The sequence below is a fragment of the Schistocerca gregaria genome, chromosome X (genome assembly GCF_023897955.1).
Source record: "Schistocerca gregaria isolate iqSchGreg1 chromosome X, iqSchGreg1.2, whole genome shotgun sequence".
In the NCBI taxonomy this organism is placed as follows: domain Eukaryota; kingdom Metazoa; phylum Arthropoda; class Insecta; order Orthoptera; family Acrididae; genus Schistocerca; species Schistocerca gregaria.
The window spans coordinates 863,440,569-863,454,967 of record NC_064931.1 but is presented as its reverse complement, the minus strand read 5'-3'; the positions used below and the strand labels follow the sequence as shown (position 1 = coordinate 863,454,967).

Below are 14,399 nucleotides of genomic sequence, written 5' to 3'. Positions count from 1 at the left end.
TCTTGTTATAGAGTTGTCTCACAATTTCTAATTTATATATATTATTATAGGCAATAACTTCTAGGGTTTGTAACTCATTCTCCATTGTGTCTGCTGAAAGAGGAGTGGTGAGCACTCATCCCAGCCGACTCAACACACCCCCAAGCCCACAAAATGGCCTTCTTCCATACACCAAGCGCTCGTCATTCCTCTTTCAACATATTTTACGAATAACAGTCTTTAAAAAGAACTTGGTCCACTCGTTAAAGAATACTAATGACAAATTCTCTCGTCCTGGGGTGTCCAAAATCACCAGTAGTGATTACCCAAGTTATTACAACGGCCAGACAGGGAGAGCCCTCTCAGCTGAACAAGTGTTTGCAGCTCCTCAAAATCTACATCCTGTCAATTACACTAAATTACTCAAAAATGCCCTTGATATACAAAATGACAGAGCAAATTTATTCTCTGTTTTCTGAATTGGAGTCATTTTTAGTCTTTCTCTCCATAAACTGAATCTTTTGTTGCCACCCTATTCTTCATTTCCTACTAAATCATCATCATCATCATCATCATCATCATCCTCACATTCTATGCCACTGATAATTTTCAGCAAAAGTTTTTCTATGTTGGGTAAATAATAACAAATTTTAGCAGTCATTTCATTTTTTGTCCCACTAACTACACACAATATTTTGCACATTACTCCCAACTCCACTTCTGAAAATGTCCCTTCAATGAAATACATCTTAGCTGCATAATCACCAGTTTTTGATTGTAAAGTAAAGCCAGAAAATTCTCTCATGCTGTCTTGGTTGTAGCCAATGCAGAGGTTAAATTTCCATTTACTTCTTTGATTTTACCTAACATTGCCATTTCTAGATATACTTGCCTCATTCTACAATACGTTCACTTTTCACTATGTTCCAAAATAGCTTACTCAAATCTGTTATAATTTCTGAAATTTAATGTGCAGGTAAACCTGCACTTGTGAGTTATGAACTGTTCCTGTCATAGATTCAAAATCCATACAATTACATGTCACTACATCATCACAGGCAAAACCAGCACTCGTGAAAGTTCATCGTACACATTGTCATTAGGTGGTCAAAAACTGCACCATCATTCAGTTAGTGGCACAAGAGTCCCCAAAAATGTGCATGAATAACGGTTCCAATTTTCAGACAAACTATTTAATATTACCACAGTTACACACTCAAGTGATAAATAGAAACAAAAGACCATGACAATGCAACACACTTCTTTTCCACAAACATACAAAGATTGCTCTACATTACTCAGCATTCCAAGTGTTTCTCTTTTCTTGTCAGCTGGAAAAGCTTTAAATTCCCCATCTGAATCCCACATTATTATTGTTCTTTGTCTCTGATACAAAACCTACTGCACTTTCTATTTTTTCAGTTATGTAATTCTTGTTTATATTTATATGTGTGGATAGTTGATATCCATTAATATCATGGTTAAAATGTAGACTCCAGTATAAAGAAGAATCATTTACTGTGTCATATGCATTCCACCAGTCTTTCCTGACAGATTAACAAGTAAGATATCTGCTTTGAACGACAATGATCTGACAGTTGAGCTACCCGAGTAGGGCAAACCTCAAGCCTCAAACCTCAAGCCTTGCATGCTCACATACACTGGTTATTTATCTGCTGTCTCAGAGCTATGTGTCCAAGTGGAGGTGTGTTCCACAACTGTAATTGACAATGTTACGAGTTTCTTAAGCTCATCAATATGGCAATATAATCACTAAGCTTAATGGAAGAATAAAAATGTCCAAAGGCTCTTGCAACAAGTTTTTATTTTGTTTATAATGGAATGTACTTCAACAAACATATGTGTAAATTGTACAATGCATTTTTCTTAAAAATTAAAAATGCATAGTTCACAATAATTATTAAGCACTGGTAGATATACACCAGAGGTAACAGTTAGCACCATTTACAGCAGGAGAAATATCTAAGAACAATTAATACTGCAAACAAAACTAATTTATCATTATCCAACAGTTTATGTAAATTCTTATTTTCATTAATGGATGAAAAAATGGAAAAATCTTAGCACAAAATGTTCAAAAAACATAGTTGTGATACAGCTACGCAATTCAGCAGCATATAATTCATCTCAAAGTATGCTAAAAACTATTACTCTTACTCTCACATGCAGTAAAGTTACAGTATTCTTGCCACATAGTTAAAATAACCATTCAAAGATCTGAAAATATCCTTACTCCCATCACCATTCACCAGTTTAGCAAAAATATAAATATCTGTCGTGCCAAATAGAATATTTTTGAGCATTTCAACCATATTTTAAATAGTTCATAATTTTATAACCTGTAACAATGATCCCCAAATTGACTACAATCACAATTTCTTATACGAATAGTACATCTTCCCACATAATTGTTCCATAACACTGAATTATTTTGCTGAGTTACTGATATACTTCTCAAATTTCGTTGACTTGACCACAGCTGAAGTATTTTTTTTTTCTCACTCTTTATTTACACACATTGTTGGAGAGCCACGTTTCCAAATTTGACATACTTTGAGTTCCTTTTTGTAGTAGATACCCAAATGTTACATTCCTTCAAAAGTAACGGAGTGCATATTTTGGTTTTACAATGCTGTATACAGGGCATGCTTAAATACATATCTGAAACAATGGTGATGAGCTTCAGGTTGGCTTCTTACATTAATTGCAGACTCCATATGTCTATGTTCTTAATTATTACCAATTACACTCATTAACAAGAGATAAAAAATGAGACAATAAGAAAAATACAAAGCAAGGATAAAAGATACAATTCAAATATGTGGTAGAATTTATGGTCAAACACATTTCTGATATCAAATACACACTGAACATGAAATACCAAATATTTAGAGAAGCAGCATAAGTAATATTGACACTACATGAAATAACCAATTTGAGCTTTCTGGGCTTTATGGCAGATGATTCACACTTACACAAATGCAAGAAGACTATTCCTGTGGTTTCAAGGCTTCTAATCTGAGTAAAAATAGAAATATTTCTACACATAGGCAGCATTGGTGGGAAAGTAGAATACTGTCTACAAAAAAACCCAAATTTTATGGTGTTTCACTCTACATTTTATCAGTACTTACATATAAGCTCTACAGTCTTAATATGCACCCATTTAACTAAACACAATTTGTTGGGACTTTAAGTAAGCTAGAAGTCATTTTCACTTTATTAAACAGAAGAAAAACAAGAAAATTAAAATTTTAACTCTTGTGAAATACCACCTAATTTTAATTTCATTTCTTTTCTTATTATTAGAATTGTATAATGAACGACAATAAAGATTTATACATATTGAGCAATTTAAATCATTCCTTTAAATTATACTACATAAACAGATAATGAGGTCTGCTGAGAAATAAAACACATGATATACACAAATACATCAAAGAATAGTATTTAAGTTAAGTAGATTATTACAAAAATATTACAAGAATTGGGGGTATTCCACCCACTCAATGCCTGCAATGAGAGATTTACACATATATAAAGCAATGACTTGTCAGTCAAAAAAATGCCATGTTGCACTATGTTTCAAGTCCACCTTTAACTGTAGGTTCCCCATAACTGTCCGGGTTAGTCATTTGAAAAGTCAGTGTAAAGTATGGGTATGCCACCCCCAACTGGATCATCCCCACTAAAGCACTGTGGTCTTCAAAGCCAACTTTCAGATTGAGAACAGCTTTCAATTGATAGTACATAAATCTCAGTTTATGCCACCTCAATAAATTATGCAACTAGAAATCAAATATGGACTGAACATATTAAATTAAAAACATTATCTGATGCATATAAGTGCGGGCTTGAATGGCTGGAATCACTCTGAATAAAATTCTCCAGGATATGTGAGTGAACAACTGCATAACATACTATGACATTTAGGCCACTGCAGCAAGTGGCTACCATCAAAGTGATGATGTATGCTTCTGATCAAGCGTCAACGCATTTATGTTATGCACTATGGCAAGTCTTTGGTCTCTCCCCCTCTCCCTCCCCTCCCCTCTTCTTTTCCCATACCCATTGACAGGGACAGCAAAGAAGTCAGAACTTAATTATAGTAGTGGAGAGAGTATGCCAGAAGTGTGTTAAGTCCAATAAACTACCTTTTGTCCAACATTCCCTTGCTTCCAACATGCACTTGCCACATGAGTTCCATATCTCTGTCAAGAAATAAAAAAAATAAAAAAAGAGGACAGGCAGCAGTGTATACCTCTGCTGGCAATCAGTAGTATACATCACCATCCTGATAATCATTGCCCACAATAATGTCCAAAATGCGGGTCCAATTTTCACATAGACACATTCACACAGCTATCACAATTTATTTCACATTTCCTGATGAAGTATTCAAAACCCTGGTATAAAAATTTACAAAAAACAGTTCATATCTTTTTTTTAGCATATTCTTAATATGCAGTGAAACAAAGCATACATTTTATCTCTTAGAAAATCACTGCTGTAGCTTATTAAAAATACATTTATTTATTGTAACACCATATCTTAACAGTTTCACAAAATGTAGTCTCTTTCCTTCTAAGGTAATATCTCTCCTACATTTACTGACATAAAATTTGGGTTTTACTGCAAAGAGACTGCCAAAAAAAAAAAAAGGTTGTGTTTCCTCATTTCATAACAATCAGTTCAATTTAAGTTTATTTTTTAGGCCTGTATACTGAAGATCAATATAAATGTGATCCAGTTGCACAACTGATGGTACACAACACCAGCTGGAGTGCAACTTCATGGAAACTATAATTAATCCCCGACTTATTTGTTACTAAAAATTAAGTAGTAGTTAAAAGGCAAGAATTTGACAACGTGCTGGGCATAATACAGCTGCAACAAAACATTTTATTCAAAAAGAGTGCTAACAGAATGTAAGAGGTTATCCAATAACATAAAAATCAATAGCAGAAATACACTTGCTCATCACAGCCTCATCCACAAAGAAAATGTAAATAATTTTTTAATGTGGATGATATCAAACATGTTATCTGCATTGTATTCCAGTAATTGCCAACTAAAAAACTATATGTCACTGTTCAATAACAATTTCATATAAATCATTTCTCTGGGAGCTCCTATAAGAACATAACTTACAATTCACTTTTTAGACATCGTTTACTTAAACAGCAATAGCCACATCACTTCTACAACTGTTAACTTCTTATTATGGCCTATAAAGCAAATGTAAATCTCTCATCTTCACAGAATGGCTGTCTTCTGTATATTTTGTTGCATGAATAAACCTATCAAATTAAACATGCTCTTATACATAACTGATCTTCAACCTCATATTCAGCAGATAACAATAAAAAAATCACACTTTGACCACTTTGTTTCTCTTTCTCGTCTTTCTTCAGTGTGCCAAACATCCTTTTCCTCACCTTGTTATATGTAATTACTCTATCAGCATGGTACTTGATAGTAAAAATAATGCATACCCACATATTTAATCCTTCAAAATTACAATCATTTCCAATATTTATAAATTAGTTACCCACATGCTCTGCCATCCATGTGCAAATTGACAGCTGACTGCATAGCTTTATTGTCTTTCATTGTGTAGAATGAGCTATCACCCGAGGAAGCTGACATGAATGAAAAATTCACATCTGGGAAGTTTCCAACATTTTTACAATATTTTTATGAATACAATGTTGCATTAATGTGTATCTTATCAAACCTCAGAGAAATTAAATAAAATATTTGTCAAATAAATTAATATTCCCAAAGACACTGCAAAAATTTAAATATGATTTCTTAAATAAAATGTTTTTATCATTATTAGTCCCGAAAAAGCAGATTAAATTCATTCCACATTTTAAGCTAATAAGAAGAGGAGAAAGTTAAATGTTAATTATAACTCTGTTAACAATAATTCCCTACTTTGTCTAAGAGAGTAGTTCTCTCAGTTACTTTTGATACTATTTAGTCTGAAACCACTACTTAGATCTCGTACATTAATACCTCATTACATAAGATCAATAATACATAATGAATACTGAATAAATTGTGAAGATATTTCACAAAACTATATTGTGCAGAGGATTTTGTCAGCCATCCAAATTTTTAAAGCATGGTATATTTCTATACAACATGGTTAGAAGAAAGGATTAATCAATAGTTACATTTTAATGTTTTAAAATAATGCAGTAGTTTTCTGAGAAAACAGTCATTCAATTGAAATTACTATCTGGCAGCTTACTTCCCGCAGAGTCCCTCTTGACTGTGGAAGCACAGTATATGCCTTCTTAAATGTATTAATAATACTGACTTTTGTATATAAATGAATTCATTGAAAATTAATTACTAATTAATTACATACAAACAGTACAGACTTAAATGTTCTCAAAATAATATTACCTAAACCAGATACCAAGGCCTAAACCTGAAACGCATTTACCTGAAACTCAAATTCTGGAACTAATCATTAGCTTCCTTGATGCTCTTGGATTTGGTGAAGCCAAAGTTCCTGGTGGAATCCTCTATTGCACACATGATTAGACAAATGTATGGAATCTGCACATTGCCTTTAGCCATCTGTTATTTAACATGAAGCAGACTCCAGAATACAAGTTAATTAAAACTACTCACAGAAAGTAAATTATATGTTCATATTCAGCAAAGCTGAACAGTAATGGATATAGGTAACATTAGAAATGAAATTATAATATTTAAAACTATAATGCAATTTTTATAGATTAAACAACCAGACATAGCTTAATCATTCACTTTTCATAGAATATAATGATTTTTTTTCCATTTCTCTCATACACTGTTCACACAAAAATCACATGTTTTTATTCACACACAGAGTTTGGTTAACTTAAAGGGATTACAATTTCATTAGGAGATCTGTGCGTTTGGATACATTCTCACTAAGAGCATCACTTTTCCTGTAAGGCAAAGTATACTGAAACGTCAGTGGGCATCAGTTGCCAAATTAAATGGCCAGTTGTGTTTCTTGACGTCAAAGGAAAAACCAAATTCTATGTCATAGTTAATATTAATTTTAACTGCTTGACATTTCACCAGATAAGCACCTTTCACTCATTTCATACACTTTGTCTCTCTAATATAGTAAAAGTAATAATACAATACCAGGCAATAACTTCGTTGTAGCATAAGTCTTTCATGAACAATGAAATGAATGAGAGATACTTTGTATTTTTAGTATAAAAGTTACAAAATGGCAAAATTATTTTGTTTCAATGTATACAAGGTCATGGCACTGTAGTAACATAAATTATGAGTATATCAAGACTTATGTCAAGAAAATGAACCTAAATGAATTCAAAAAATTTCTTGAGATATTTCTGAAATATTCCATATCTAAGTATCCTGTAGGAACTTCATACACAACCTTGTGGTATCACATGTAATTTATTACTTAAACCTTACTTCACAATATGTCGTGAAGTTGCAGTAGCATATGATATGCTGTCTAATCTTCACTTTTTAAAAGTTAGCCAACACAAGGAAAATAAATATCACAATAATTTCAACATTAAAATTATGTGGTATTTCTTGAATCAATTCACTTATATATTGGTACCGGTATATAGTATTTCGTTTCTATAGATACTTTTTGTCACTTGCATACATGCACCACAAAACATTGCACCTTGAACTGTCATCACATTCCTCTGCAGAGGAAAGTTTTTTTAAATGTCTGTTAGTAAAAACAGTAATTTTTATGTTGAAATTATGTAGGAATACAATTACAAACAAATACATGAACAATACACACTTTCAAAACTAAGTAAAAATGACTTGTTAACTGCAAGTGTTCACAAGTAATGTGAAACTCTCTACCTGCAGGTCCTCTTTAATACTGAAACACATAATAATAAACATGTACTCTGCTTACCTACAGCAGAGAAAATTAAAAATGACAATGTGTTGTGGTACACTGATGACAAAATACTGAATTTTACAATACGTGTCTAGAACTTCAGTTGTTTATTACGGACATTCAGTGACAAAATGCTCATTCATGCAAAAGGAATTCATTAATCCGGCTACTTGACTAAAGACAGATCATTAGTACAACAGCATTCAGTCTATCACTAAACCTGCCCAATCTCTTTGATGTTGTTTCCTCAGTCTGCCTGTTCTTTTTTATACTGTTTGCCCTTCCAGTACGCTCACCAACAGCTAAGTATTAGTGCTTATAAAATGTGTGTTGTGACCCTGGGTATCAGTTGCAATATTTAATGTTTTAGCAGCACAACTGTAAGGTATTTATATAGGCACAAGAAGACAGCACATATTGCTGTATCATATTATCAATGTTTTGCAAATATTATCTTACTAAGGTGAAACTAAGTTGCACATACTCTATAACAATAAAGAATATTTTTCAATCACATTATGTTATCATTTCAAGGGTCTTTAAATCACACTCTATTTATAAGAAAGCTTCATGTCATCACTTTAGAGCTCTTGAAAGAATTAGACAGTGCAGAAGATGACAGTAACTGCTTCGAGGCCCAGTAGACTACTTTAGCAGCTGTGCACTACATTTAGTTTCCTGTTTTACACATTTTTACATATATCTCAGTTTTACACTATTGTTAGTGAAATGAGGGTGTTACAAATGCGTGGCTGAAATATCTATGAAAGAACTTAAAAAGAGAGAGCAGATAACTACAACAAAAATTCTTTTTGTTTTCTTTTCTTTTCCTTTTTTTTGAAAAAAAGAATGGTTTTTCAGCTTAATATTTTTTTGTCTCTTTCTGCATTTCACCAGACACATAAAGAATGGGAAAATGACTGTCCACACTGGTGAATTCATAATGCACATATTTTATCACATTCAATGAATTAATTTCAGTAATATTATTTTCATGTTATAGTTGTTGATGTTTCTATCAGTACCACAGACAGTTTTCTATACTGTGACAAAATCTCTTAATTGGCATAGCAGTCAAGCTGGTATTATTTACCATTCATAAGGTCTGTGATCCTTCCTACGGATACTTCATCGTATGATAAAATTCAGTTCAACAAGTAAGATTTTATGTGACTGAAGTAGTATGTAACTTCAAGCATAATTATGCATCTACAGATTTTCTGACTTTGTTTTTAGAAAAATTTCTCTGTTGCCTTACCACCTTTAGTCTTCAATAAAAATAATATCATGACAACATGGCAGCTGTAGTCACGTGAGGCATAATTGTAGCCATTGTCACGTGAGGCATAGTTACTTATCAATACTTATAAATCAACAAAGTCTAAAGATTGGTAAAACAGTTCCACAGACACTAATTGTACGTGCTGTCATTATCAGTCTACATCTAAATTGTGAACAAGTTGCTTGAAATATGCTTGCAGTTTGCAGCAGTAAATTGCTGAAACACTATGAAGTGGGACTTGTCTGTTTAAAATGTCCAAAACATTAAACTGAAGTTTATCAACTGTCTCAAGAGAATAAATAATTAATCAAGAATAACCTGTCTAGAAGATGGTCAATGGATCTAATGGCACATCACAGAACCAGATGCCACAAAATTCATCCACAGAATATCAAAACACTTTGCCTTCTAATGTGTGGATGACATGCAACATAGCTCATGCCCTGTCCTCCTCTACGCTTTCAACTGATCAATGATCCACACATCTCTAACATCACAGAATTTTCTGTGCAGTTTCCACACAACATGAGCTAGCAACTATATAAACATGTGTGGCTAATTCTCTTCCAAATCCATCAATTCAACATCTGATTCTTCTATGGAGTAGATTGCCACAACCTGATGAAGAGTGGAGTCTATTCTGCTCCAGATATATGATGTCAAATCTGCAAAAGAATTCATTTTACATCAGTTACGAAGGAAGAAGAATCAGAAATGTGAAACAGAAGATGTTTACTTAGACATTCTGCAAGTAATCTGTGTATGTCTTATTTTTAACTAATTAATACAGTTGAGAATTTCAGACTGTTAGTTCAGAAATGAGAAGTTCATAAAGAGTTTCTAGACTGTATAATGATCTGACCTGTGATTTACTATCAACAGATTCAATAACATGCATTATTTCTTCATTCACTTCTATGTAGCTTAAATATTATTTCTGTGGACAGTTGTTTCTGCAGTCTTAGGTACCACCAGAGAACAAAATACCAGCTTTCTTAATACTGAGAGATGTTTATCATTAAAATAAAAAGCGCTTTGTTCCCACAATTAAATTATTCATATAACAATGAACTTGGGTGGTACATCAAATGAATAAAACTGAACCTATGACATTACAGTCCTGATGTTACCATATTCTTCCCAAAAGATAGCTTTCTCAGGAAAGAAACTAATTAACTCTTCTACTGTATGGGATCATTCTCTCTCTCTCTCTCTCTCTGTCCACCCCAAGACTGAATGCCTCCTTATAGTGTTGTGGGCACGTGACACAGTAAGGAAAAATGTAAGTGGAACAGAGATGAATGGGCAGTCATTATAGAAAATTTACGGGCCACAAATGTGGAAATCTACTTGGGTACATTGTTGTGGTGCTGCAGCTGGAAATAAGAATCTCTGAAATGGTGAATTTGGTTAATTTTTGGTGTACTACTGTTGTGAGTGCCTATGGAAAGTGGTTGAAGGATGGTGAAGTAATGAGTAGGTGGTATGGTATTGGATGACCACATCTCACCACAAAACGTAGAGGTTGGAGGATCCCACACTGGGTAATCCAGGATAGGCAGCTATCTGTGGCACATCTGATGACCGAATACAATGCTGGAGCAGGCACAAGTGTTTCAGAGTGCACCATTCAAAGGCCATTCTTGAACATGGAGCTCCACGTTGTACGAATTGTTCCTGTGTTCACCCAATGACATCATCCGTTATGATTACAGTGGGCATATATCAATGAGCTTTCACCGTGGATCGATAGAAGTGTGTCATCCAGGCAAATGGCTGCATGAAAAACGCCTGATACGTATCTAATGGAACACATATCGGGTGTCAGCTGTGTGCCCATAAACCACCGTCCTGCAATTTGCGGCAATTGTTTGGCCTGTGCATAGACGTCTGGTGCCACGTACTTCTGGAATCTTGCCGAGGACTTGTAGATTCCATGCCAGGCATAATCACTTCTGTACTACTGTTAAAAACCTGGTCATAATTTTATTGCTCATCAGTGTATATACAATTGATGACAATTCAGGAGACCCCCACCTTTTTACTATACCAAATAGCATAACAGGCAAGGAGACATAGTGATTCTAACATGCTATCAACTCCCATGTATCCCTACCGTATCATACAGAAAACAGAGAGATACCAGTTGGATGAAATTAGGGGCTATCTATAGATGAATTTCAAGCAAAAATGGTTTAACAAAAAGGTCCAGTTCTTCTACCAAAAAAACAAGAAACGAAACTATTCATCTATGAGCATCACAGCCAGTAATAACAACATTCTTCACAATGCACAAATTTTTGTGTGACACGATGTGGAGTTCATAAACTATTTTGTAACTGATCAACAGTTTTCCTTTTCCCGTGATGTTTTAAGCTCTTCACAACTGACACGTGGTTTTCTATATTCCTGTTATCATAGTGTATGTGAATGGAGATTCCAATAAAACTTGAGATTGTCTGTTCAACTATATCTAGGCACACATTTGCGATGAACATTTGGTGGGTCACAGAGGAGTCAATAATTACAGCTTCAGATAAGGATGAGACAAAACCTGTTATTATATTTATTCATTGATATTAACACGATTTTATGTCTATATGAGATCCATTTTATGCATCAATGTAGTTCTCGTATTTACACTGAGACCCAGATAAATCATTCCTGTTGTTTCTGATTGTCAAACATTTAAGTAAAATGAAAACAGCAAACCTTCTGGCCTAGATCTAAAAGTACATCTGCATTGATGAGGCAGATGAGAGGGAGCCTGCTTTACACCCTCTGTTATGAAGCACTAGAGGCCATTGACCCCAACTATTTTCAGATTGCCCACGTGGCAGTTTCCACTCACCATCTCTGTGAAGCACTAGAAAGGTGGCAACTGTGTGGTGTTGCAGGTTGGAGATGGTTTTCTCATAGGTGAATATTTCATTCTAATTGTCATCTCCACTAGTTTCAACAGCTACGGTAGACATAACAACTAGAAATTAATTCAAGTGTAAGACAAATATAAGCTATCTGTGATGTCAGTGCTGACAATTTACTTTATACATACATTGTTAATACAATCATTAGGTCATTTAATATTCTGAGATCCACAGTTTCAAAGTTCAGGCATTACCTCTCACCCTGGATAACCTGGTAGCTGACGGCCTTCATGTAACAACAAACAGCAGCGGCATTTGCACAGAGTTGTCAGTGCTGACAGACAAGCGACACTGTGAAATAACCACAGAAATCAATGCGGGATGTACGACGAACGTATACATTATGACAGTGTAGCTCAATTTTGTATTAAGGGGCTACGACAGCAGACGAATGACACAAATGCCGTTGTCCTGATTTCAGTTGGCAAGAGTTGACGGTAGAATTCAACTGTGGCACAGACCCCGTGAAGCCGTGGACCCAAATTGTCAACTAAGCACTGTGCAAGTTGGTGGCAGCTCCATAATGGTGTAGGCTGTGTTTATATGGATCACTGACTGGAAATCGTCATGCTCAGCTACCTGGAGATCATTTGCAACCATTCATGGACTTCATGTTCCCAAACAACAATGGAATTTTTATGGATGACAATGCACCATGTCACCAGGCCTCAATTGTTTGTGATTGGTTTTAAGGACATTCCAAATGATCCTGTTGAATTATTTAGCCAGCCAGATTGCCCAACGTGAATGCCATAGAACATTTATGGGACACAATTATGAGGTCAGTTCATGCACAAAATCCTGCTCTGGCAACACTTTCACAATTATGGATGGCTATGGAGGCAGCATGGATCAATACTTCTGCAGGAGACTTGTTGAGCCCACATCCACTTCAAGTTGCTGCAATATGCTGGGCAAAAGGAGGTCTGACACAATATTAGGAGGTATCCCATGACTTTTGTCGCCTCAGTGTACATCTGATTATTGTACAGGATATGAATGCAATATATACTATACCCTAAAGTTTATTGTTGGGCCATCCACACAGCTTCAATTCTGCCAGTACCTCTATCCCATTTTTAATAATATCACTTTCATTTCAATGTGTGCATCCAATTAAAAAGAAGTCAATGATATACTGTTATTTGACAATAACTATCAAAAACACACTGTGCTCAGAATCTGCGGTTAGTAGAAACGTAATCTGGTTCGACAGTGACACGTACCTAAAAACAGCTTTAAAAGGAACAGATCTTGCACGAAGGCTGTTCTTCGTCGTCGTTCTCGGGGATGCCTCGTGTGAACACGTCGAGCAGTTGGCAGTGAACCCTTAAAAATATTGTAACTGTATGTGAGCATATACAGCACAAAAGAATTATATATATTTGCTGTATTTATCATACAGTCTTTCATTGCAATTAAAAAAAATATCAACTGTTAATTCTTAGCATCATTTGCAATAGGTATGAATGATTAAATGAAGTAAGTATACAAATAAAATTTCACACTACGAAGAAATGCATATATTCTTTTTATGTCTGTTTCATTTTATTGTTTGTTATGTCGCACAATAGATCAGTTGAGTACATTAAATGCACAAGTGTGTGTTAGGCCCAACACAAATGACCAGTTGGAATTTGCTGAAATCTTGCAACTGACCTACATTAGTAACAGATTTTAGGTGGTTTGCTAGAATCATACAAGCACTGCTGCAATAGACTTTCTTTTTACCCCAAATAAACATGTAGAGTACACTATAATTATATTTTCCAAGAATAAAATACATTCATATGTAGTTATAAAGATGATTAAGAATTGAAAAGGGAGCTTATCTCAAGATACACAAGATTATAAAAAAAAAAAATTTCCCTCAGAAAAAGCTTCGAAAGTCAGTATTAGGAGGCACTGGATCCTGATACATGGCAACAAGTGTACAGCAATTAAGCAGTTTCATTTCTCTCTGCTTTCAGAAGTGGCTTAAGCTTTTTCCAGGAATTGAAGTAAAGTGTAAATATATACCTTCATCTCAATAGGAGAAAAGTGGTCTTAAACTGTACAGTAATACTCTCTTGCCCAATTTCTCTGATAAACAAACATAAATAAGGATGACAGTATGATGTTTATGGTTTCAAATTTCTTTTCATCAGTTTGGCCATTATTTCCAATCTGCTTTCAGTGTTGATTATGACATAAATTTAACTTTCTATAATTCGGACAGAAAAATCCTACATGACGTGTTCCACTTTGGAATAGTTGGTGACTGCACCATATCTACACTCCA

General features: G+C 34.5%; 1 protein-coding gene across 1 annotated transcript in view; it reads right to left on the bottom strand.

The window, feature by feature from the left end:
- Positions 1 to 1,786: 1,786 nt before the first annotated feature.
- The window catches only part of LOC126298364 (ceramide kinase), a 257,678-nt gene continuing 245,065 nt past the window's right edge, over positions 1,787 to 14,399 (bottom strand). Inside the window, exons 9-10 of the mRNA XM_049989664.1 lie at positions 13,345 to 13,447; positions 1,787 to 9,856 (exon numbers count right to left, since the gene is read on the bottom strand). Of these exons, the coding sequence (XP_049845621.1) occupies positions 13,357 to 13,447 (91 nt within the window). The 3' untranslated portion in view covers positions 1,787 to 9,856; positions 13,345 to 13,356. The remainder of the gene's footprint in view (positions 9,857 to 13,344; positions 13,448 to 14,399) is intronic.